Source organism: Xiphias gladius, chromosome 1 (assembly GCF_016859285.1).
Source record: "Xiphias gladius isolate SHS-SW01 ecotype Sanya breed wild chromosome 1, ASM1685928v1, whole genome shotgun sequence".
Lineage (NCBI taxonomy): Eukaryota > Metazoa > Chordata > Actinopteri > Istiophoriformes > Xiphiidae > Xiphias > Xiphias gladius.
In genome coordinates, this window is record NC_053400.1 from 20292580 (window position 1) to 20319126 (window position 26547).

Sequence of the window (26547 nt, forward strand, 5' to 3'; positions counted from 1 at the left end):
AAGACTCCCAAAGCTCTTGCAAGTACAATCCTGTATCCTGGACAAGGGCCCCATCCAACTCTGATCTGTGAGTAGTGAGCTGAAGCTTGTGTTAGCATGTTGAGAGCTGACAGTGTCCTGCTGGGAGAGAAAAACAAACTCTGGGAATGATATGTGATATCTAGGCTGTTCATTCTCACAGTCTGTCATCCTGTCCATTTTTTTAACACGGTCAAAATATACTTCAAACAGAAAGTCTCAGTAACAGCAGGCATTTAGCTACTCAGGATCATCATACCGCACGCAGCTGTGAAGTCTAGTCTGTATTCACATTGTCCACAGTCACATTAGCTTGTGACAGTTTCACGCTTATTTTGACCTAGACGTGTGTTGGATATGGTGTGCCGGTTAGTGTTTTCATATATATCAGTGCTATTAGACTGGCAGTTCATGCATGGTGGAAAACGCGGAGTTGAAAATATTTCTTACAACACAGAACATAAAGTAACCTGCAGCAGCTGGTTCAAGTCACAGCTTGTGGTGTAGATTAGGCCTACTGAAAGTGGTCACCCACACAAATGCTCATTATGATGTTAATATTATGATCTAGATAAATGGCATTCATTTGCCATTAAATATGCACGTTTACCACAGAGTTGTCAAATATACACAATTCCCAAGGTAAACCTGGTGAATGTAAATCACAAGTGATCGCAGTAGCACAAAACTCTCTCACTCTGTTGGCCCTGTTCCTCTAGCGCGACAATTTTGCAGTTAAACGGAGTCTCTTTGTTCAATTCAATTATCATTGTAGTAGAGCCTTGCTAACAGCTTGTGGTCCTCATGGGCTCGCACTACCCTAGATTTCACATTTAAAGGTCTTGAAGCAAAGATGCTTTGCAGCTCTCATCTTTTAACACGTGGAGAGCAATTAGTTGTATTGGATAGTGATACACAATGCATCCCCCGAAACCATGAGATAAACCAGGGATCTGATTCTAGGACCAATTACACCCACACTCAACTGTCTAGCCTCAAGAGGCACACATGGCAACATGCAGCAGCATGGTGGAAAAAACAGCACAAAGCAAAACAAAGCAAGACTAGGTCAGAACCTAGTATATGGCTGGACCGCCCTTTATCTGTTTGCTTCTCTCCTTCTCTCTGTGCTCACATTCACAGTATTTTAATACATGTTTTTCTGTTTCTGTTGTCAGACAACAGAACAAGAATGAAATAGTGATGGAAACACAGCCCATTTAGACTACAGGTTAACCAGCAGCCACTTCCAAGCCATTTCCAAGCTGCTGCGCTGAACTGCTAAAATCCTGATTTCATAACCGCAATGTCGTCTTACAAAATCACCATACACACAAAAGTTAAACTCAACGGCTGTGCTGCGATTTTGGCTATATTTACTCGTGAAATGATCCCTCAGAGAGAAAGTTAGAATCTCATTCACGTCTGTGTCAGCTGCCGTGCGGTCCATTGATAGAAACGCATAGAAAGGTGGGCGTCTGGAGGGAAAGCCCGACCTTGTGCCCACGGGGAAATACTGCCGATTTCCTCCTACGGAAAGTAGCTCAGGTTTCAGTTGGTCACGCCCCGCTGTTGTGGTCCAGCCAAAAACGTAGGACATGTTCAGTTCACGCTCTGTGACCTTGTATGAGGGAATATCTGAAAATTTCTCAAATATATGATCTGCTTTTGCCAAGTTTCTAATTTTGTTGTTGTAACCTCAAAGATAACAGTTATAGGCAAACCAGAGAGGTGTTTCTGCAACACAAAACATACTGACAGGGCTGTGATAGTGAGAGAGAGAGAGAGAGAGTGAGTACTACTGTTACTAATGTTTTATACATCCGGACATGCACATTTACCGGACTTACCTTATTTACTGATATGTAAGCAAATAAAATCTCCAAACCTCTTGAGTAAAATGCGTGCTGGTTGAGAGTTTTATATATGTTTATAAATTAACAAGTAACAGAAAAGAGCTTGTAGATGATAAAGTTTACATATGTCGAACTATAATAGTAGAAGTTCTGGTCCTGTGAGCATTCTGCTCTCTCCATCCTGGTCAGTAAAAGGAAGTGGCTTGTGGTTAGCATGCCCTGGAAGGCTGAGTGAAAGCCAGAGGCCAGGTTGTGACTGGCATTGAGCTCTTTGTACAGTACTGTATGTGTGGTCGGCCCAGCTGAAGCTCACTAAACTGGGCTTATTTTTACAAACATCATCCAGACCACTAGAACCCCCTAAAAGTCGTAAATAGACAACAGTTCTGCAGAAATCTTCTTTTTTTGTGTGTCCATCGACACGCCTTTGTGCTTTAGTCTGCACTTTGTCTCACAGCATAAGGAGTAATTCTAGCTAAATGAGGCTATAATATTTAAAATCCATCGTCTTCTGTGGCTGATTTTGCTGTTGCAGTTGGTTAAAAATACTGCTTTGTAAACAGATCAGATTTAAGAACAGTGTGCTAGTTGGATTAATGGTGTATGAGCCAAAGCAAGCAAACAAGAAAACATATAAACAAAGATGAATAGTTCACAAAAATTAAATAATATGTAACAAAACAAACATATATGAATATATTTGAATAATTTGACCAAGTCAGTAATCGTAGACCTACAAATAAGGAAATCTCAATAAAATCAGTCTACAAGTTTGTAAAGAAAAGTCACATAAATCAAATGAGCATCTCAGACTGAGGAATCATGGTTGAGTTTGGAGACACAGTGATGATTCCTGAATGTTTCAATTGTGAAATGAGAAAAAAAAAGTAAAACCCCCACGACCATCAAACCAAAGAGCAAAAATTTAAACTGTCATGATTAACTCAATAAACTGTATTGTTACTGGCACTGGAATTGCATTACTTAGTGTTTGGACTGGTTGCTACTAAAACATTCCCACTGATATTTAGCTTCACAGACACTGTTCCCTCACTGGCTTCCTGCATTAGCCATACTCCTCGGTAGAGGTTTATGTAGGAGGTTTTCCAGGGAACCAGTGAGATTTTAATTCGTCAGACAAATTCTAATAACTTCCCAATGAACCACTGTAACAGAGTCAGTAACATCAATCAGAGTGTACTCAAAAAACTATTTTCCTCATGAACCATATGGTCTGTTTGACTCATGCTAGGGTTTAAGATATGACATGGTGGAAAGTAACTAAGTACATTTACTCAAGTACTGTACATAAGTACAATTTTAAGGTTTGTGTACTTTACTAGAGTATTTATATTTGATGCTACTTTAAATACTCTGCATTTCAGAGGGATATATTGCACATTTTACTCCACTACTTTTACTGACAGTTGGAGTTTCTTTACGGATTCAAATTTTCTAAAATACAATACAAAGGTTCTTACAAAAAAAACTCTGTCTACTCCTGGCTCATTTTCACAGGTTTCAGATGAGTTGTTACCAGTTCCACCAAATTTTCACATGGTTACATTTCAATAACTGTTCAAATTATCTAGTATTTCACAAAAAATAAACAATTAGAGAAAAGTCCAAAACTGAAAACATGAGTATATTAGAACTTTGTTTTTCCTTTTTTTCCTCTCCCATTAATCATCATCAAGTTTGGAAACCACCGGACTAAACTCCTGTGGTTACTGTAAAAATTAAGTGTTTAAATTAACTTCACCACAGTCAGCAACAACAGTAAAATGCTACTTATACATTAATATTGACAATTTAATAATGCAATTAATAATAATGTATCAGTCACAGGGGCCAAGTACTTTTGCTTTCGATACTTTTAAGTACATTTTGCTGATAATACGTAAGTACACTGATTGATTGATTGCCGGACTTTTATTTGTAATGGAGTATTTTTACATTGTTGTATCAATAATTTTACGTAAGTAAAGGTTTTGAATACTTCTTCCACTACTGCATATATGAAAGTCTGACAGACATTTCACCTTGGATTACCTCATGAAAAAACTACAGTGCAGAGCCCTATGTGAAGTAGCTATAGGAGCTTTAGAAACAGTCAGATTTAAAGGTCTGCCTCTGTTTTAGGTAATGTTGTAGATAAAAGCCATCATTACAAAGCCATTATTGACCATTAAATGATGATTTAGGGATTGTACTTTTGTTTTTTTAGGAAAATGTAGGCATCACTTTTTAAGTCCCCCATTTAGGACACTATACTTAACACTATAATTTGATTGTAAGCAGATAAAATTTTTTATTAATGTATTTATCAACAGCTATTAGTCCACCTTTGGACACCCATAAGTAGAGGTTGCTGTATAAAGAGATAATGACTGAAAATATAGTAAAAAACAGTTGTAATAATATAAAATATTGCTTTGTAGGATAAGTTATTATTAACAAATACCATACTTAAATAAACACATAAAAATTTCCTCATACCTGCATGAAAACAGTGCATTACAATGTGTTATAAACCATTGATTAAATATTAATATTCTGCTTCTTTATGCTAAACAGGGGGACTTAAAGTGTTACTAAAATGTATTTCATTTCTGAGGACTTCTTCTGGATGCATGATTATAAAAAAAACTTAAGTTGTGTTTGTGGTGGCTGATTGTATTTGTTGAGACTGAGACAGAGGACAAAGCTCTTTGTTTGCAGTGTTCTTGTCTGAAAAATGTTTGACCACTGCAAGAGTATTTTTGGTAACTATCTAACCAACTTAGGGACTGCATCCATTTATATTTTTTCACATGAGAATAAGTGATGGCAAAAGCAAAACTATCAGTTTTGACCAAAAACACATGAAATGTATTCTGACATATCCACAATTAATATCAATCAATAAATACCAAGCAGCACACAACGGTTCGTAAGAGCTACAGTATCATATCCAATTATTAATTTTTAACCAAGCTGGGTGAAGTCATTTTTATTTAATGATAAATCGTAGTATTCACAGTATAGTGTGCTTAAAAATCTATTCATTGGACTTCAGAGTACCACAGGCTAGCAGTGAAAATCTCCAGACATGAGTCGTAATCTTGAGTTCTCATATTTCTTTAAGGGAAGTAAGATAAGATGCATCCATCATGGTTTCAGCTTACAGGTCGCTAGCTGCCGTGAAAGTTTCCCCACCCTGGAGCAGGAGGAATGAAACCAGGGAAGGGCAGATAGGTGTGAAGAGAGATCTGTCCCAACCTGTATTGTTAGATTACAGTCCACAGCCCTCAGTTTCTTCCTCCTTCCATAATGCTTGTTATTCTAACCATGGCTGTGACATCAGATCTCCCAACGCTTCGCTTTCGCAAGAGTTAGTCAGCTTCCAAGTCATGACAAAGTCCATGAAACACTATGAGTAGTAAGGTGCCAGGGACCTAGAGGGGAAGTTTCTCTCTGCGTGGAAATCTTTTAGGAGGTGAGAACCGTGAGAAAATGGTTGTGTGTGGTGAACGATGGTGAACGAGTGAGAGCGGGATGACTGTAGTACCTACTATCACTTAGCTGCAGGGATCCGAAAATGCTCTTTGGACCAGAGAGGAACAGTGAGACTTTTACAGGTAAGACAGCTATAATAAATCTTGCTTTCTGTGTGAGGTCCTCGCTGATTCTCCTCAGGTTATTTTGATTTTGTGGAAAAAACCACATTGGCATCTTAATGTAGTCTTTATTTCCTTTGGCCTTAATATTAATCTCTTGCTGCCAGAAGACAGAATACTTCCCTGTGGTAATTCTAAATAAGTGGCTCAGGTTTTCATTCATCCTTTGATCTTGGAAATTAATTCAAAACGTTCAGCTGATTATTTAAAGTTTTCTCCCACACTGAGTTTCTGTTACTTTTCATGCTGTAGGGTTGAGTGGATTCGTTGGCAGCTCTTATAATTCAACTCTTTTATTAATAACCTGAAATGTTTTTTTTTCCCCAGAGAAAATTTGACAATGTTTGTTCACACAGTTCTTGTCTTGTTTCAGGTGCCGGTCTACATCACCGTGTCCTGTTCTCTCTGCCAGCCAGGGGCAGAGCCAGCAGCCGCTCCTAAGTGACAGTGACAACTCTGGGAAGCAGAGTAGGTACGTCCGCACTGACGGCAGGTTCCTGGTACGTGCTGGCTGGAACAGCAAGACAGCTAGCCTGTGCAGTGGTGCATCTCTCACAGGTGACATTGACTCCCAAGGCCGTCTCACTAAGTCAAAGAGCATCAGCTGCCTGGACAACAGGCTCTCCATCTATAAGCCCCCAGCTCAAAGCAAGTCCTGTCAGGAAGGCCAGGGCATCCAGGAGCAGGACAAACAGGGGGATCTCTCTGCAGGAGATGGACTTAACGGTAGGCCACTGAGCTGGAGCACACTCTCACTGGGACCTTCCTCTAACCAAAGCCACAAGCGCACCCTCTCTCTCACCCGTTCAGTAGCAGGTGTTCCCCCCACCACAATCCGGAAAAAGATCTCAGAATGGGAGTGCAGAAGGGTGGCTCTGCCTAGGATGAGCTTGTGTCTGGATAAAAGAGGAGGAGAGCGTGTAGGGGGCAGCGAGGGCTGCCCGAGCCTGCTCTCTTCTCCCTGTAGCGAGAAGACTTTTGACTTTAAGGGGGTTCGCAGGATGAGCACAGCATTCTCCGAATGCTCCTACACAGAAACGGAGGAAGAGGAAAGAGTTTCAGACAAAGACGGCCTTGGTCGCTTTCAGAAAAGGATAGGCAAGACAGAGTCCTCAGGAACATTTGTACGTTCCCTGTCTGCTCGGAAGGAGACGTCAGCAGTCCTCAACAGGATACAAAAGATAGAGCAAGCCCTGAAGGAGAATCCCAGCCCACCCCCTCCACGTTATCTGAGTAACTGCTATGCTCCAGACAAGACAAGACAAAAGTCTTTTGTGATAGGTGACGACTTGGACAGTACATGCACCAGTAAGCGCAGCAGCATTTGCTCAGTGGCCACTGAGCCAGATGGTGTTTTGGTGCCTGATAAGCTCTCTAAACTCAGACAAAGGTTTAGTGTGAGCTCGGCCAGGTCTGAGAGCCCAGAACTACCCGGTCAACAGACCTCTGTTGGCACACCAGTCAACCCCTTACCTAAACCCAAACGCACTTTTGAGTACGACGGCAAACGGGACCAGAAGGGCGTGTTGCCAGCCAATGGACTACCTCCAAACAGAGCCTCTGAGTCTCCCCCGCCTCTGCCCTCCACCCCTGCACCCAGCATGACACGAACGGCAAAGACTGAGGGGAGCACCCCCACGAGAATCCAGGACAGGTGAGAATATCGGGGTGCTTATGTATCTCCTTTAACTGAGATGAAAATACACAATACCTTTGAAGGTCAGCTCAAGGATAGTGAGCTGTATCAGTTTGTTTCCTGCATTCTCAGACAGTAAAACATTTCCATCATTTCTCTTGATGCCACATCAGTGGTAAACATTCAAACAGTATGTACAGGAGATGTTACTGCTCAGTGCAACGCACAACCACATTTTTATGTAAAGCTTGGGTGTTAGGGATAGACTGATCCTATACACAGAACCTGTATGGACGCCGATTCTGACATATTAAGTGGATCAGGTATTGGCCACTGAGCTATATTAAAAACAGTTTCTTTGTGAATGTGATTGAGTTGGTAATGGATCGCTACTCAGTATTGGCAGATATTCTGAGCTGAGTTACTGGAAACTATTAAAGGACAGAAAAAGTTGAACTGGTGCACTACTATTGGGTGCTATGAATTTATTTAGCTGCCTTTGAAAATTCTTTTTTTGAAATCTGAAAAGTTACTCGTGTGTCTGACTGTCTTGTGAGTGATTTGGATCACAGGCTAAGTGTTTGCTCTGATGGTGTTGTAGTTTAACAAGTTACTGATCAGTGTGTTGGATTGGGGTGTTGGAGCGATCTACTCTGATTCAAAAAAGTTTGTTTTTAGTTACGATTTGAAGTGGAGATCAGTGTTGAATACCAAAAGACCATTGAGGAATGATTGTATTTTTCACTTCAAGCAAAAAGCATCATAAACACCAACTGGATATCAATCATAGAAGCAGCTCATACTAAAAATAACTGATTTATTGTATAGACCATTTGAAATGTCAGAAAGCTTCTTTCCAGAAATGCGTGTCCATAAAAAAATCTGGCAAGTCAAACACACACCAATCTACAGTATTTTCTTACTCAAAAAGAAGTTCACTCATACTTTGCCCGTAACTGACAACACTCTACATTCTCCAACTGTAAACTAGCAGCAATGAATATCCGATAGAAATCAGTGAAATCAAACCCTGGGTTATTATGCCCATTCGTTGTATACATATTAGCTGAATCTTGGTTACTGTTGTCTACTATTTTATTATTCTTAACTTATAGCTGTCAGAAACAGACGTCCTCAGTTTTTTTGTGTGAGGGTGGGGCCTCTCCAGATTGTCCCTTTCTGAAATGGGGATGAAATCCTTAAACATTCTTCCCTTGGACTCTGTGTTTAACATTCCTGTGGCTCTAGCAATTTCAGACCAAGCTTAAAAGCCACAAGCTGTTGATGGCGCGACATGACTGTAGATCCCTGCACTAATGTAGCTCAGCTAAGTTCCTCCGCAGTGCCTTGACACATGATGTTTGCCTTATATTGTACAAAGAACACATAAATAGTGAGATATCTGCATGGTTACTTGTGACTTAGCAGGAATTTCCTTGTGATAGGAGCACATCCTGACCACAACGTTTGTCTTTTTTTCTGTATTTTATAATTAGTACTTCTGATTTAAGGTTTTTAAGGGATAAGACAATGTTTTGGTTGTGTGTTTATAACCACTAGAAGTATCTTAACCACCTGTTCAGCCTTTCTCTGTTTCCAGATGGCAAGTGGAGAATGTTCGAGGTAAAACTGGCTGTCTGGACTATGTTTTAAAAGCACGTGGACTTTTTCTGTCTACTCTTATCTGTCTACCTTTTTTGAGGTAGACGCTGATTCTTGCTAACTCTTTTTTCCTTGTAATTTGGTGTTTGCAACTATGCAACATCTTTCCCCATCTTTCTCTGTTTTGACTTTCTCTATTTCTTTTCAGAGAGTCGTGTGAGTCGGAGGATGCTGCGAGTTTACCGTCTTCATATCCGTCCTCACCTACAGAGAATGGCACACTGACCAAAGACACACGGAGTCGACCTAGTTCCAAAAGCACTTTAGAGGAGAATGCCTATGAGGACATAGTAGGTAAGCACACGGGTTCACTGGCTATGAAAACAGGAGAGAGGACCCTCATTTCACTCAATGGTTTCTTTTCTGACTGGGTTCACTCTTAGGTACAGTTTAGAGCTGAAATGATTAGCCAGTTAGTTAATCAATCGACAGAAAAGTTTTTGGCAACTTTTGAGAAATTCGACTAATCATATGTTACTTTTTTAAGAAAAAAATGACAAAAAAATTCTGGTTTCAGCTTCTTAAATGTGAATATTTGCTAGTTTTATAATTCTCTTCTATGATAGTAAACTGAATATCTTTGTGTTTTGGACTGCCGGTCAGACAAAAAAAAGATATCGGAATATGTCCACTTGGGCTTTGGGAAATTATGGTTGGACATTTTTCACTATTTTCTGACATTTTATGGACCAAACAATGAACCAACAAATCCAGAAAATAATGGACAGATTAAATGATAACGAAAATGATTGTTACTGGCGACCCCCAAAACAGCTCAGTTCAGCTCATACTTAGGAAATCATGTGAAGACAGTAGTCAGATGTTGTAGTGAAAATGAGCCCCTGTGCAGCATGGCCTAATGCAATAATAACTCCTGCTCCTGCATCTGCCTCTTGCAGAGGCGTAGGGTGCAGCAAAAGTCTCAGTGTGGGAGCAGTCAATGAACACAGCCTGGGCATAAGATTAATGGATAAAGTGGTTGTATAGGTTGTATTTTACTGTGATGATTGTCTAGTTGTCCACATACTTCACACTGGTATCAAGTACTCTACTTACATATACTCATTGAGGATGAGCTCTGAAAACCTCTCACAGTAAAACTCTTTAGTCCACAAAGATATTGTAATGCATCATCCTCTCACATTGCAATCCCCATAGTGACACATTATGTATCTCACTGCTAACGGGATCAACACACTGTTTGTCTGAGATAATGTATGTATTAAATGCTGGACATGTTGAAGAGCCAAATTCCTTTCCACTAGCGAATGACCCCAGGCCTTCTGCCCAGTCCAGTTGCCAGCTCCCCCAGTGCATATTTAATGTGGTGGAAACGTGTGTCAGTGTGAGCGTAGTCTCATGATGAAGATTAGTTTTCAGACGCAGGAAAATCTTTTCAAACTCTGAAATATTTTTCATGATAAATGCTAAAGGGTGACCAAATAAGGGCTGATTTTTTTTATATGCAAGTATTGTATTACAAGTAGCCATGTTGTTCTTGAATCGGTGATCAATGCGCTCGTAAGCATTTTGTTAAGATTAGGATGTGCAGTAGTCTCAGAGAGAGCGTCAGGGCATGACTGATTTTCATCTGAATCCCAACAAAGCCACCATTGTTCATCCAGCAAAGTGAATGTGGACTTTGCAGTTTTGGGGACAAACTTTTGCCAGTCTCTTTCTGCTCCTGACAAAGACATAGTCTCTGAGTGACTTTGAAATTGCTCCAGCTATTTCAAACAAAAGTTTTCAAACTGAAGTCCTCATGGAAGAGAGCAGTTGTTTCTGCCACCACTACGCAGTGGTTTACAGGTCAGAGGATCCATTTGAGAGGCAGCCACAGCCGTAGGAAATGAGCCATGTTTCATTCCCTCTCTGCTTTTTTTTTTCTTTTTTAACAAGCATCTCATACAGAGACTACCACATATTTTCTGAACTCCATGAGGACATCTTGGCTTCCTTAGCCGTCTTGGGGGGACATTCACTCACATTCCCTTGGCTTTTGGCACCTGTGCTTGATGTCAGATGTTTACCTTAAGAGTGAAAGTAATTTGTGACCTGTGCTATAGTGTAACTACAGTTACATGAAAAATTGTGATATTAGGCGACTGTTGTAAGTACTTTCAACTAATGTAGGTGATAGATGGAGTGCCGATGAGCGATCTGTTTACAGACTGATGAATCACACCCTATGTGCTAGTGATGCTATGATTCAGCTGTCTGTATCATGGAATCCTAGATTGTGTTACTTTTACCATCATCTTAATCTTGTGACTAAATCTGGGAGACGAGGGATTCAAATTCTAATCACTTACAGTTACGCTTAGCTACATACACAGTTGGGCCTATGATTTTGTTATTCTTTGGTGTAAAATATGCCAAAAATAAAATGCATTCTCCCACATAATTTCTCCAGTGTGGTCACAAGCAGACTATCTTCATGATTGAAACACTGTGTGGTTTGTGGTGCTGCCGGATTTTCTTACAAAACTTTAACCTCTGTCTTTTTTTCGTGCCTTTCATATATCTGTTTAGACCCTGAATGTGTGAGCAGTGCAACTATTCTGTAGCTTGTCCACTTTACAGGGCAGGCTGGTATTGACACTGTTGATATAGTTTGTTCTGTGCCTCGCCCTGCCCAGAGAGTCCATTGTGTACACAGAAATGTACGATCACAGTGTGCAGCTGAGGTGTGTCCCCTCAACTGCATAATACTGTGTGTCTGGGGGTGTGTTAGAGAGAGATCTGGATGTTTGTAATCAGAGGAGTAGATTAGCACCCTCCAGTACATAAGCAGTTATATAGACATATTATTTTCCCAGCAGGCTCTCATTACAGTATTGCTTCAGTGTAATGGGGTAATGGCACAACGTGGGGTCAGACTAAGCCATCATATTCTGTTCCTCAGTTTTAATGATGCACAGAAAATCACTCCAGTAAGCTAATTTACTGTGCTACACAACATAACGCTTTAAAGATCCCTGGCAGTGTATGTCAGCTGTGTATGTGTGCCTGGGTGGGTGTATTTACCTCAAACAGGTTCAATAATTAACCTAAAATAGATAAGAGAACAAAGCTCTGCCTGTAGGTTAATCTGCAGTGTTTTTAAAACACTCACTTATTGTTTGAGAACCGGAGTTCATCGGGTTTTGCACTAATATACTTAGGAAGAAGGAACCCAGATACCAAATAGATTTTTGTTCTTTCGCTTTCTGCTGACAGATAACGCTGCTTTTCTTTCTCTTAAAAGTTCCCCTTGTGCATTTCGACGCCATCTGGCTCTGTTTCTGTTCTTCACTGTGGTTTCTTCACTTTCTCACAACCTTTTTCAGACCCTGCCAAAAAGCTATTCTCAGAGCACATGTCTGAATAGACATGGACTGTGGTGTTACACAAGTTTTCTCTTTATTGAGGTTGGCCTTCTGCCAGGTGACATCAGTGAGAGCAATGCAGCGCTCTGTAATGTTCCCTTTCTTTCCTTTTCTGTTATCGTTATTTGACTGAAGTAGAGCAGTAACAGAAAGTCTGTGCTTATTGCAACTTCTTGAGGTAAAGCGTGGCATTTTTTAAATGAATGAAAATGATTTGCGAATTTATGGACTGTGGCTTTTAAACCTTATTGCTTTTGCTTTATTTGCATTTCCACAGTATGTTTTCATTTTCTATATTCTTTTTATTTTAAAAATATATACTTCACAAAGAAAGAAAAAATATGTCTTGCAAATGTTATTATAATTGTATATTTGTACATGAAAATGTAACTCTTCACATTATTTGAATATTTTATTGCCAAAATCGAAGTCTAAGAAGGTGACCCCCTCCTTGCCATCGCTCCATTTCTCACAGCAGACAGTTTGCATGCCTGGACATTGACTCACCAGCAGTGTTGTGTCCAGAAGCTTCAGCTGGGCCCACTGGGGCCTGCAGGGCTCAGTGCCAACAGCAACTGTTTTGAAAAAAGGGAGTTCACTTGAGCCAGCTGGGAGTGACCTTTGACTTACCTTTCATGACTCATCTCTTTTCAGACTAACCATAGGGAGGCCCTCTTGTGCCCCTGACACCCTTTACTGCCCTCTTTTTACCCTTTTTGACCCCACAGCCTTGTCTGTCTTCTGTTGAAAACTGCCTCTGTCCATGAACAGCTGCTAGCTTTACTGCTGACATTATACTTGAACTAAATTGAAAATTTACTTCATCCCAACAGAGAAGGAGAACCCATATGAGGATGTTGACCTGAAGCGGAAGAGTTTGGGTCAGAAATTGTGCCTGCTGGAGAGCAACAGATCTTGGACCACCATGGACAGGAAGCTGAACTCTCCACCTCAGGTAAGTCATAAGCCTGCTGGGAATCAACAGCACTGATGTTTTTCCCTTTAGTAAACATAATGGATATGCTTTCTTGCGGTACTGTGAATCCCCTCACTAGGTGCCAATGCTGAATCCAGGACGAGATCTTTTACAGAGTCTCACACCTCACTTGTGGCACTACAGGAAGCAGTTTGATATGTTTAGACATGGTGATGTTCCACAGAAAAGCCCATCTGCAGATTTGGCTTCCTCTTTTCAATGCTGAAGCACTTGTCTCACTAAAGAAAGTGAAGACACCCATGGTTAGTGGCAGTAACAAGATATGGGATTTAATACTCCAAAAAACACTCCTAGACCAGCACCTTTTTCAGGAATACAACACAAGAGCAACTGCTGTGTCAGTTTACAGTGCTGCCAAAACAAACTTGTGTTGTTTTAATAAAGTCATGAACAATAAAGTCAGTCAGTCATCGGATTTCATCTTGCCATGAGCAACTGCAATCTGTTTTCATGCTGCAAACGACGGGAGTATTTTTCCACACCACAACAGGGCACAATAAAGTTAGTGTGCTGGGGGGTTAGAGGTTTGCAGTCTATTGGCTCAATGTGGCTGCTTCTTCTAGTTTAATTACTCCCTACAATATTTAAGATGGATCTGCTGTCCAAAAGAATGAAGAAATTCACCATGTTTTGTTTTGTTTGGTAATTGCATTTTTGATGGGTTGTCGCTTTCAGCGCTAACCTCCGAAACAAATACATTGCGTTTCCAGGGAATACTTCACAACAAAAGCCACCCCGTGTTCCCCCTGGTTGACGGTTTTTAATTCTTTTAATGTTCAGCAGTGCAGCAGTGACTTTATACAACTCTGTTAGAGAGTGAATAGTAAACAGTGAGGCTGACATCAATGAGATGAACTTAGAAACAGTAACCATGAAATACATGCCTGCATCATTTCCTTTAAATCCCTCCTACTTAGGTCGGCAATATGCATCCAGTGCAGGAATGGTGGACCCCACCACTGATGCTGAAAACTACTATATATAAAGAGTTCATTAAAATCTGATTATAACTTAAAGGAAAATATTGTATCTTGAATTATTGCACTTTGATAACTGTTTATAAATACCCTATGAATAAATGAATGAAATGTGCCAAACCTTCCATATTCTTTTTTCTCTGACTAGTTACCCTCCAAATCCAGTAGCCAGTCCCTTCGCCTCTCCGGTCCGAGTGACAGGAAAAGCCACCGGATGTCACAGTTATCCAAACGCTACAGCCATGATGAATTGCTGCTTCTCCCTGCTCTTGGTGTATCATCTTCACCTTGTGGCCTGCTGGATGATAGCCTCTGTAGCACCAATGATACCCTTGCCTCACACAGGCACTGGAGGATCCCCAAGGTACACACTGCTAGATCCTACTCAAACACCTACACTAAGTCCTTGCAGAGCTCTGGCCGTGTTCTCTGTCCTCTCCTGCTTCACAGACCAGCTCAGGTTTCTTAGTCAGAGTCAGAGCGGCTCTGGATCACCGGTAAAACCTCAGTTTGGAAAAGATGTTTTTAAAACGCACCGCCAAGAAGCGTGTAATTACTGCATGGGTTTCGGCCCTCACGGTGCCTTTTCTTAAGAACTCTCCTTGAAGCCTTTCAGTATTATTTTTCAGCAACCCTTGAAGCACATGTACAGTATTTTACACTGTTACTTTTGGCCAGGTATACCCCTACTTCCTCTACACTAAGGATCAAAAGAAACAAAACTGCAGATTCCCCAATAGAGAATTTCCTCTTTCCTCTGTTTACAGCTGGTCCAGAGGATCAACTCCATTTACTGCACTAAACGTGGGAAGAAGAGGCTGAAAAAGCTGTCCATGTCCAATGTTGAGACTGCATCTCTGAGAGGTAAGGGCTCTATGTATTCCCTTTATCCATTGGCCAGATAAGTGAGTAATTATTTGCATCTTAGCCCCCCACATAGAGGTCTCACTCTACCCCTCTCATGACATAAACACGTTTCTGAAATTGCCCTGTGACCTGTAGAAAACCTTCTTGTCTGTCTCATGTCTGCCTCCAGATGACAACAGTGAGAGTGAGAGCGACTCTGATGACAGGTTCAAAGGTGAGTGACCACAGCGTTCATTTGCATTAGCTCTGAACTTTTTCTCAGAGCTGTTTTTCACAGTGCTTGTGCAACAGCTTCCCAGCTTTGGATTTAACCAAATGACCCGTCTTGACCGGACAGACTGCAGATTTGTAATTATCAGTAGACCACACAACATTTATCACGTCCAGTAGAATGAAAGGAATGAATACCGATGAGATTTAGGGATGTTTTCTCTCTGCTTTGGACACAAGCTTTCAGTGACATCAGTAAAAATGAATTATACCAATAAGTACATTTCCTGACTGGCTGAAGGTTAATACCCTGTGAGCCTTAAATTTACTGACTGAAATGGAAAGTGTGAATTTTGTTTAGATGGTGAATTTATGCTTTAATGTTCACTTCCCTCCTCAGCTCACACCCAGAGGCTGTTGAAACTGCAGTCCATCCTTCGACGGGCCCCTAGCTACCGCACTCTGGAGCTGCAGCTTATTGAGTGGCAGGAGAGAGAGCTCTTTGAGTATTTTGTAGTTGTTTCACTAAAAAAGAAACCCAGCAAAAACTCCTATTCCCCAGAGGTCACCTACCAGTTCCCCAAGGTAAAAGCATGAAAGTCATAACTGAGTCCTACCGCTGCTCCTCTCACCTTTTACACCTGGCATAACAACAATTCTCAGTGACTGAATTATTTTCAGATGAAGCAAAAATCCAAAAAGTCCATGTGTCAGTGTCCAAATGTTTTTGCTCAGGAATTCGAAATACAAATATAATATATAAATAATAAAAATAAACTTATGCATGTGGACAAGAGCAGGGCTTACACACCTCATCAAATAAGTGTCAGCAGCACAGACGTTTTTGACATAGGTAATCACAGTTAATATTGTCTGGACAATTGGAGATGATGGTTGAGATGACCTGTTGATAAGCAGATGTAATCCAGTTAAGTCATATTTAGAGAGTCTGGAAGATGTAATTGTTAATGCCACGGCTAAGGCATATTAGACCAAGAGCTGATTATGTACTATAGGCTTTCCAGAGTTTTCCCACTGTGAGCTTTTAGTCATGGATTACTGCAGAAGTGTGTATGCTGGAAATGACGATGATGATACATTACGAAAGACAGTTACCCATGTCCATTTTGAGTCTTTGAATGAAAATAAAAATGAATATTTCTGCGAGATTTTTGCACTTGTTTATGCTTGAGAGCCTGTTTATAGTTAAAAATTACCACAATCCATTTGTGTGGCCATTAAGTGTTTTGATTGTTATTTAAGATTTGGTTCAGCAGAAGTGTCCCCTGGGAGAAGTACATCTCTGCCAGCTTAATGAGGTTAATGAGGACTGGAGGAGGCAAAGATTTAATCTTGTATGGGAGAAATGATAGTCTGGTCATTTACTGGTCAGACTGGCATCCATGTGGATCTTAAAAATGGAGGACAGAGTTGTTTGAAAGAGAATGAGCAGATTGAAACCCCTTTCTTCTCCTCTCCTCTCACAGCTAGAGAGGCCCACCAAGCAGATGAGGGAGGCAGAACAGAGGCTCAAAGCCATTCCTCAGTTCTGTTTCCCAGATGCAAAAGACTGGAGTCCTGTTTCAGAGTACACCAGGTATGACCATGAATCTTCCGTGTGCAGTGTGAAATTCATTATAACTAACTGGTCTATTAAAGGGGTACTCCAGCAATGTAGCGTCGCACTTTCAAAGTTGGGGAGCTCGTGAGAGGCCTGTTAAAAAAAGAATAGTTGAATAAAAGCAGCAGAGGCCAGAATATTTGCTTACTTTAGTTTTAGCCCCTTCGAATGAACCAGTAAACCCTGGATTTATCCTGTACTTCCCATGAAGCAACTCAATGGCATCTTTCAATAAACTCTCCCTGCTTAGTAAATGGCCACATCTTTCAAACTTCGCATCCTAGGCCTCAGTGCAGGCTTTCTGTTAAAAAATTCTAAAGCTGAAATTTAGATGTCATTATCATAATATCATGAGGGTCCTTTCCTCTGACTTTAGAAGGCTCCTCCAAAGCATCAGCAGACATTGTCTGAGTAGTACGTCCGGTGATGAGTAAATTGACCGTCATGTGTAAAATTGGTGAAGATCCCCTTTCTGTCTTTAAAACACACAGTATCAGCTGTTATTAAATGTGTAAATTAAGGGTTAGAGGGAACATAAATTTACTATCATGGATAACAGAAATAACTACTGTCTGAACAAACATTTTGAGCTTATGTTATCTATAATAATTTTATGGCATTGATGCTTGTCAACACAGCTTATCGTCGTGATTATCTTTCAAACACCTCCACCCTTGTTGCTGGCATGTAAGATAATATCTTTTATCTGTGTATTACAGCTGCTACACCATTGCATAAATGAAAGACTGGGCCAGACCCAACAAAAATTCTGAGCCCTGTGTCTTTTATTATCATGTGTTTTTGCATGTGCAGTTGTCTATATGTTTATAAGTCTTTGTGTTGATTTTCATGTGTGTACATTTATCTTTTGTTACAGCGAGACCTTCTCCTTCATGTTGACTGGAGAAGACGGCAGCAGGAGGTTTGGATACTGCAGACGCCTGCTTGTAAGCCACCATTTAACTCTCCATCCTCTGCTCCCTGTTCACACCCTGCTGAGCCCTGTTTGTTGTGACAGAGCTTTTTATGTGAACATGTGATACTGTTTTCCTGTGGAGCCATTGATGTTTTGCATGACCATCCACTCTGGCAGCAGCGAAGAGATCATATAAATAAAAAAGAGGGGAAAAATGTGTTCGAGACTGAACATGGTGTAAAAACTGGTTAAAAAAAAGGCATGTAAAAATTCACCCCATCATTATTATATCAGCTGATCAGCATGATGGCCCAGGGACTTCCATCCGTTGTTGTTCAAGTTTGCCCAGGAAATACCTATGGCTAGCAGTAGTAAAAGAAACATCTGGAATAACAAACATTCAAACCACATAGTGTGTTTAGTTGCTACAAAAATGCGTTAACATAGTTTAATTTTAAAATTTGTAATCTGTCTTTTTAAATTTATTTTAAATTTGATATTATTACAAATTTGTCTTGGAGAGAGCAATAACCACATACTATCCGACAAAAGCAGATACTTCAAACATTCAGTCATCATCATAAAGTGTATAAAAATATAATGAAAATATAATTCCAAATAAAACCCAGCTAGGATTGACTCATTCAATTCAACAACAGTTTCTCAGGAGGGGCAAGTCAAAGAGAAACCATGAAAAATCCAAACTTCGTCATTGTGGAGCGTTTTCCTCTTCATAATGAGGCCGGAGAGTGCTTTGAAGTTTTTTGTTGAGTTTCCCATTTAGCTTGCGGCTACAGAGTGGATGACAGTGTGGGATTCTGTGAAATGTGATGGTGATTTTGTTTGCCGTTTGGTGTTTCTCAGTATGTTGACAGTACTACAGTGTGTATGTTCTGAGAAGTTTACCAGGATTGTCTTCACCGCTGTGTATGTGTATGTGCTGGGTTACAGCTGGGCATCTTGGGAATTCTTTGACCAGACAAAAATGTTTTTTAAGTCTGCTGCTCTCATGCTGCTCTGTTGATCTGAGATTCCTCTTGATAGAAACAGATTTTAATGAAGGCAGAGGAAGAGGTGAGCAGCTCTCCTCCAGTAACTTTGTTTCCTCCCTGCTGTCTGTCCAGCAGTTGGCAGTAACCGAGCATTCCTGAGGCCTTGAATCAAGCTCCACATAGTTGATTTAATCATCCATTTGGAAAAGCGGAGGAGAAACAAGAGGAGAAAATTGTATACCTAATATGGACAAGTGGATTGGCGTTTCTCGAGTGCTTGTGTTCATTTGTGTCTGTGTGCCCGGTGTCTGGAAGCACAAAATGGTCTACGAGTGAACAGAGGAAGGTAGATACGATCAGCAGGAGCAGATAAACCACCTGTGTTTAGGAAGTGGGCATCTACATGAAAGAGTTTCACCTCAGATGACAGACTAGATTTAAGACTTCAGCTACAGTATTTAAACAACTTATCTACATATTATACTATCATGGTCAGACCCTTTTATGCATTTGTTTTTAGATAAATTAAAGTTAAAGTGTTATTCAGCCTGGGGAAAAAAAAATATATAATGACTTTCTAAAGCCTGAAAAAATAGCCTTACTGATGTCAGGCTTATCTCTGCTTGGGCTGGGAGACTACAATTTTTTAACAGCCTGTGTTATAGACTTGGGGTGCATGTTTTGAAAGATGTGAGCTTTTAGCAGACAGGAAGGCTCTGACAAAAAGTACTGTTTAGTTGCATCATGGGAAATGCAGGATCCACTGACTTGGGGGCTTGACTTACATTTGGCCTCTGTTGCTTTGACCATTTCTTTTTTTTTTTATATGTGTCTTGTGAGTCCCCCAACATTATAGAAGTGCAATGTTATATTGCTGAACTACCCCTTTAAGTGTGTTTATGGTCAGTTTTCAGAACATCTGTGAATGTATCTCTTCATCAAGTCTGTTAACACCTGTGTCCAATGAGTCTCTGTTTATTCTCTCACAGCCGACTGGGAAAGGACCTCGCCTTCCAGAGGTGTACTGCGTCATCAGCAGGCTGGGCTGTTTTGACTTGTTCTCGACGGTGAGTTCAGTTTTGTCCTCTAGTCACACATACATGCATGTGCGCACGCACACACACACACACACACACACACACACACACACACACACACACACACACACACACGCATGCAGACACAGGCAGCTACAGCTGTGTGTGGTGTTGTAGCTGTGGTTGAATCGTCTCACAGCTGCAATAAATGACTTTCAGCAGGCCCTCTGCTGAATGCCTGTTCATTGGTAAACCTTTTTTCAGTGTTTTTTTTAACTTTCTGATTTCCCAGAGTAAATGTTTCCTTCACTTTTGTCTTAGTGCCGCTAACACGAAGCAGATCAGTCGCTCTGTTTGACTTTTTCAGCCTTATCTGATTACTTTATTAATTCAAAGTGAGTGAATCCAGACTGTGGAAACAAAGTGGCTGCTCAATGACAATATGAGAATAAAATAACATGGGGTATTTCAAAGACAGTGTGCATACTGTATGTCCTGTAATCATTGTTAAATAACAGGGGCCTTGTGAAGCCCTTTGACACTGCAGGCGAGCTGTAATCAAAGGCTGTACAAAAGTTTGGCGAAATATGAAAAACCTGAAACCTGACATGAAAAATCTGAAATGTGTATTTAGTAGTTAAAGCAGAATAAATGTGCCAGGTAGATGATTAATTTGCTAAATTAAATGGTTTGTCTGGTTTTGCATCATGTGATATTTTAGGACCTTCAACAGATGCAAGTGTGCAAGGAAATGTCTCAAATGTCTCCATCTTGACAACAGTACAGCAGCAAACCAGAGACGAAAATGAAAGGGATCTATTTTAAAAGTGCTGTCATGGTAAACGGGAGGGGATGGCAGTGTTTGAGAGACAGACAGACAGACAAACATAGCGATGATGAGAACGAGAGAGGTGATATCATATGACGAGCAATTCTCCAATCAACTCTCCAGACAGGAGGCAGCTTGGACCAAAACAGGCAGACAGGCACACTGGGTGGAATTTTCCAATCACACAGGCATGGAAAGAAAGTCGTTTGGTATTTTTCAAAACAAAAAAATGAATACTGAGTTCCAGGCAACTGCTAGTACTAAAACACATAACTGAATGTTTCCATTAATTGTCCATGGTCAGTAACCTTGATGACTGCGCACTTTTTTGCTTTGCTTGGCTAATCATTCAACATAGATAGAACCCTAGGCTCGTTGCATATTAGCAGATTTCCACTGAGACCTGTGCTGTGTTGGTGTTAAAACTGGTTAAAATATATTGGGGAAACTGTGCTCTTTCCTCCCATGCTCAGATCCTGGATGAGGTAGAGAGGCGGAGGGGCATCTCAGCGGCCCTGGTTTATCCCTTCATGAGGAGTCTGATGGAGTCGCCCTTTCCTGCGCCAGGGAAGATTATAAAAGTAAAGACCTTTCTGCCTGGGGCAGGAAATGAGGTCAGAGCTTCTAACAAAGCAGAGCACAACTGCTTTCTCTTTCACTACTTTAATTATGCCCAAATAATTAGTCCAAATAATTGTCATATACATTTGTTTGAAAGAAAACCTTCTTAGTTAATAAGACCCACAAACTGTGATGACTTAAATTTCACGTTTTTTGCGGTCATTCAGGTCATCGAGCTGAGGCGGCCCACCGACTCCAGACTGGAGCATGTGGACTTTGACAGTCTGTTCAGATGCCTCAGTGTACGGCAGGTTGTACGAGTCTTTGCCTCGCTGCTGCTTGAGCGTAGAGTCATCTTTGTGGCTGATAAACTCAGGTGAGGCTCCACGATTAGTCGTTCCCTTTGTGGTCAGACCATAATTTCCTAATCATCATTTAAATAAAGAAAGCCATGTAATTTGCCTGCTTGCACTTTCCGCCTATTTAATTTTTGTCATAACTGGTTGTCTCTTTCCCTTGCGGTGTGAGAGTTGGTCTGTGACTCTTGATTTGTTTGAGCCTTTTTACATATTTTATAGTAACGTGGCCAAATAAATGTAACTGTTTTATCAAAAGATGATAATGATGGAATAGATAATTTCCTATATTTTTGTTGTAATATAAGATTGACCAGGTGTTTATGACAAGAATACTGCAGCTATCTGGACCTAGGCATCAGCCCCCCCATGATCCTCAGTAGAATAAAGGGTGTTGGATGCGTGGATGGATGAATGGATATCATAGATGGAATGAATAGGATGGCAAACTATCACATTTGCATTTCACTGTTCAGTATATACATTGCATCTTGTGTTTCTAGAGTTTGCTAATAAAGAAACGTTGGCTGTAATATTTCCTTTAGCAACTTTTCAGGAGAGAATTTGTAAACATCCATCATCTGATGTACTTAGTGATACATTTTCTTCTAATCTCTAAATGAATGTTTTTTTCCCTCTCTTTGGTTAGTTTTAAGTTTTGATACAAATAAAAGAAAATAGAGATAAAAAGTTAGTTGGCATCTCATGTGACCACAAACACTGTGCTCATGTAGATGTTCAAGTGACATATTTGGGTCTCTTACTTGAGCTCCAGTGACTTAAAACTTTTATAAACTTTGTTGTACCTGTCCTAGCACGCATAGCAATTCTGGTCTGCCAAAATTGACACATATCTCTTCCGAAAAACTTGTCACAGATTGCCAGCTTGACAGTCAGTGTGTGTCCATTTATACTACTCCTGGCTGATGATGGTGGAATTGCCACATATGCTCTCTACACTCAGACACATAACAGTAGCACTATGTTGTCTTAGTTTTGTCAGTGTTTTGGTGTGTGGAACTGTTCGATTATTATATATTGATTAGCATCAGAAAGTCAGGCAACGGGCCGGTCAGTCAGCTGAAAGTTTTGATCCCAGAAGTAAAGTGGGTCACACCAATGAGTGTCACTACCAGAGGGGAACAGGGCGTGTCTGATAAGATGCAAAGAGTCTCCAAGGACTCAGTGTCCTCTTGTTACAGAAAAGGGGCGTTCTTTTGGATGGGAGGCAAGGGTGGAGTGGGAGGAGATTTGAGTAGAGAAGTAATCTCTCCATCTATCAGAGCCCAGTTTAAACAAACATCAGTGGGGGCAGTGACTGTGAGGGGAAGGAATGCACTTCCTGTGTTAGTGACTCTGCCCTCTGTGATCTGTGACTCAACTGTCACCATTTGACTTATGATGCCACGTTCACTCCCAACGTATGAGCGCCACTCTTTGTGTCCCAGGAGAAAATCAACCTAAGCTGCTCATTACCAGAGGTGATAACATCAAGGAGTCATTGGGTGGGAATCATGAATTAATTCAAGATACAATTTATCATGACATATTGCCCAATAGCAGGCAATTATACAATTTTGTGTTATCTTGCAATCAATTATGATTCATCCTAATATATTTGTGCCTGAAGAGATAAACATACATCTAAAAGGATGAAATAATCATTCAAAAAACAAAGGTTCAGTCAAATAGTACATTACTCGCTGTAAGGCAAAATTTTGTATAACAAAGTCTCGTGGTTCCCAGTGGATAAATCCTACTGACTTTGGTGATCCCCTGACTTTTACCTCTAGCGCCACCGTGAGGTTGACGTTTGTGGTTTTGAGTGAATTGTCTCAACAACTATTGGGTGGATTGTCATGAAATGTGGTTCAAACATTCACGTTCCCCTTAGGATGATTTGTAATCACTTCGCTGATCCCTTCACTTTTCATTTGGTCAATGACCAAATATCTGCAAAACTAATGACATCCCCATCAAATGCCTAAAGCCTGGTTAATACTTCTGTGTTGTATCTACGTCATACCCTACGCCACATCCTACGGCATATCCTGACGTGCACGCAGACCAGAACACTGTGATTGATCTGCTTGGTAGTATGTCCCGTCCGTGTATTTCAGTGGCTGTACTAGCATAGAAAACTCACCCTCCTTCTGCCGCAATCAGTTCAATGGTCGTACACACCACCTCCTCCGACGTCTTTTCTCTTTTCTGGGTAACTGCTGTTCAACATTCATTAGCTCCAATTCCAACATGATCCGCTCAATTTCAGTTACCTTCTTTTTGAAGTACACACAAAGTAGCATAGAAACCCCACTGTCAGCTAGCGTTTTGGTGTTGCAATTGCAGTGCTACATGGACACGAGACACATGTACACGAGTATAAATGTTCACAATGGTGTAGGCTCTGCGTTGATTCTATGCTAAAGTATAAACCAGGCTTTAGCAGCTACTTTATATTTAGAGCTAGTTAGCATCTGTTAGCATGCTAACATGCTAAACCAAGGTGATGAACATGGTAAACATTATACTTGCTAAACTTAACATTGTCGATGTGAGCCACCATTCAAGTTTAAATTGCCAAAGGTTAAATTAATAAGAAGAAGTACAGCATTTAAAATGTCTGCTGTGAAAGAATGATACATAAAGCACATTTTCAAAGTTACAGAAAACTGAAATCACTACAAAGAAAGAAAATGACAAATATGTGTTCAATAATTTTGTGGCTTAAATATGCAGTCATTCTCCTTGACTGATACCTCTTACTGTATGATCTGCTCAAACTGTGTGTGTGTGTGTGTGTGTGTGTGTGTTTGTGTGAAGCATGTGTATTGACTTAAATGTGCAAGCATGAGCTCCTGTGTTTTGGTCTCTTTTGAAAACAGTGACAGGGCCTCACTGCAGCATTAATGATTTCTGTGATAAAAGGGCTGCTCCCTCTGGGGCTGTGGTACATAATCTATTCCTAAAATACCACCCCAGCAGATCATGATGTATGTTTCTTTACCTCAAAATGTATATCCAGTACACGCAGGCACCAAGAGGAAACGCCATGTTAGGCAATAGTTCTCTGTGGGGTCTTCTATCGCTTGTTTCTTCAGCATGTTGCGTTCACTCTTGCTTGTTGTTTTTTCCAGAGAGGTTGTTGCTTCTACATGAAAGTCCACACTGACAATTTCTTGTAAGTGATCATTCACCATCCAATGCCTGTAATAACAAGACTGATGTCTAATCAGATGAATTCATCAACTATTTCACTCTGTAATTGCCCAACTCAGTTGACCTGCAGATGTTGAATGAGTTTTGTCAGTGTTGCAGACCTATGTATACAGCCTCTGCCAGTCCTCAGGCTAGAGTTGAGGACAGTGACCAAATTTTATGTGCATGTTTGGATTTATCTTTGGCATGGAGGTGAAATACTACTGAAGTTAAAGTGTTACTGCACATTGGATCTGGATGACTTTCCCTGCTAAGCTACTCCATTTTTAAGATTAGTGGCCTGCCTTAGAAAGACCAAAAAAACCTAATGCCTTCCTATGCATAAATCCAATGTATTAACATTTTTTTTTTGTTTTGCATCCATAACTACCAATTTTTAGACACAAATGTATACTGATGAACTTGAGGTCAAAATAGGCTTCATCGTATCTCAAATATGACAGACATGTTTGCTCTGTGCCGCAAAGGAGAGGAAAAATGAATACAATGAAAGATGAGAAGTTTTTGTTTGAGAGGAAGAGTGAAAAGGGCGGAGATTGTAGAAAGAAACAAAACAATGGCTTCTGAAAGCTTTTTTCATGGTCACGGTGGATTAATCAAGCTCACATTTCCGTGGAACAGCAGGCTGCTTGAGTTGAACTCTCTGCTGTCCCCTTAATGCAAACCTAAAGCATTAGAATTAAACAACATGATAAAAAGTACAAAGCATGCTGAGTATGTGGTGTCCTGTCCTGTTTTGTTTTTGTAATAATCCAGCGTCTGAAAAAGAGTCGGAGGCATGTAGAGCAACAACACATTTTGCAGCTGCGGTATAATGATCAATGGTGACTGTAATCCTCCCAGCAGGTAGAATTATTGCCACTGCTGCTGTTTTTTTTTCTCTAATCAATGAGTATGGTAGCATACTCCTTTTATTTAGTGCTCTGTCAGTCTCAAAAAAATTCTGTAACATGCTCTGCAGAGCTGGCATTAAGCCAGAACCGCTTTTAACAACTTAATTGGTTTCCCATGTGGTATTTGGCTCTGAGCTAGAGTGAAATTGACACACTGTAAACATATGAAATGTTTCTGTTTTTCAAAGAGTCAGAAAAAGCCTTGGCCATTAAAAGAGCTTCACCAGCTGATTTTTACATCAGTGTCGCTCTCGTGGATGTTTACACCCACATGTAGACACTCATATACTCAAACACGTGCACACATTCATCTGCTCTCTACACAGCCTTGATCAAGCTCAGACGTTATTGTGGTTTTAATAAGAAAATGTATAGAGTTTCTGATCAGGAAGCCATTCCTCATTGTAAAATGGCTTCTGCTGTTGCCTCCGTGGAGCGAGAGCTCAGACCGAGAGCCGGTGGCTGGAGATGCTTATAGACAGGAAGTGAGGGAAAACCATTTGGGGACTAAGGGAACAGAGAACGTTCTGCTAGCGGGTAAAAGTACACCATGTGCAGCTTGTCATAGAAATCCTATAGGTCTATGTGTACTCTGCTGCCTCTTTATATGATTTCTAGGTGTTATTTCTATCTTAGGAAGAGCTTTAACTGTGCAGAATGGTTTTGCGGAGCTTTGCAGCACAGCTGGTGTCTGACAGCTGTAGTTCGATCTAGTCCACTTTGTCCTCTGTCTATGGAATCAGTCAGGACTGTTACATAGTCCTGGTGCAGTGGTGCAGTGCTTTAGTAGAGCTGTGAAGCATGTGGTGTTACAGGCTTTTGACTCCTGCCCTCTCTCTTTCTCAAACACTTAAATTTTCCCTCCTCCTGTGG

At 40.7% G+C, this 26547-nt stretch overlaps 1 protein-coding gene across 4 annotated transcripts in view; it reads left to right on the forward strand.

Moving 5' to 3' along the window:
• dennd2b (DENN domain containing 2B) overlaps positions 1 to 26547 on the forward strand; it is a 50824-nt gene that overhangs the window by 16306 nt on the left and 7971 nt on the right. For all 4 annotated transcript variants that reach the window (XM_040128652.1, XM_040128660.1, XM_040128642.1 and 1 more), the window contains 12 exons: positions 5907 to 7187; positions 8980 to 9125; positions 13033 to 13154; positions 14322 to 14537; positions 14941 to 15037; positions 15210 to 15254; positions 15651 to 15835; positions 16738 to 16847; positions 17749 to 17818; positions 19769 to 19846; positions 21119 to 21259; positions 21434 to 21582. In XM_040128652.1, coding sequence (XP_039984586.1) covers positions 5907 to 7187; positions 8980 to 9125; positions 13033 to 13154; positions 14322 to 14537; positions 14941 to 15037; positions 15210 to 15254; positions 15651 to 15835; positions 16738 to 16847; positions 17749 to 17818; positions 19769 to 19846; positions 21119 to 21259; positions 21434 to 21582 — 2640 coding nt within the window. The remainder of the gene's footprint in view (positions 1 to 5906; positions 7188 to 8979; positions 9126 to 13032; positions 13155 to 14321; positions 14538 to 14940; positions 15038 to 15209; positions 15255 to 15650; positions 15836 to 16737; positions 16848 to 17748; positions 17819 to 19768; positions 19847 to 21118; positions 21260 to 21433; positions 21583 to 26547) is intronic.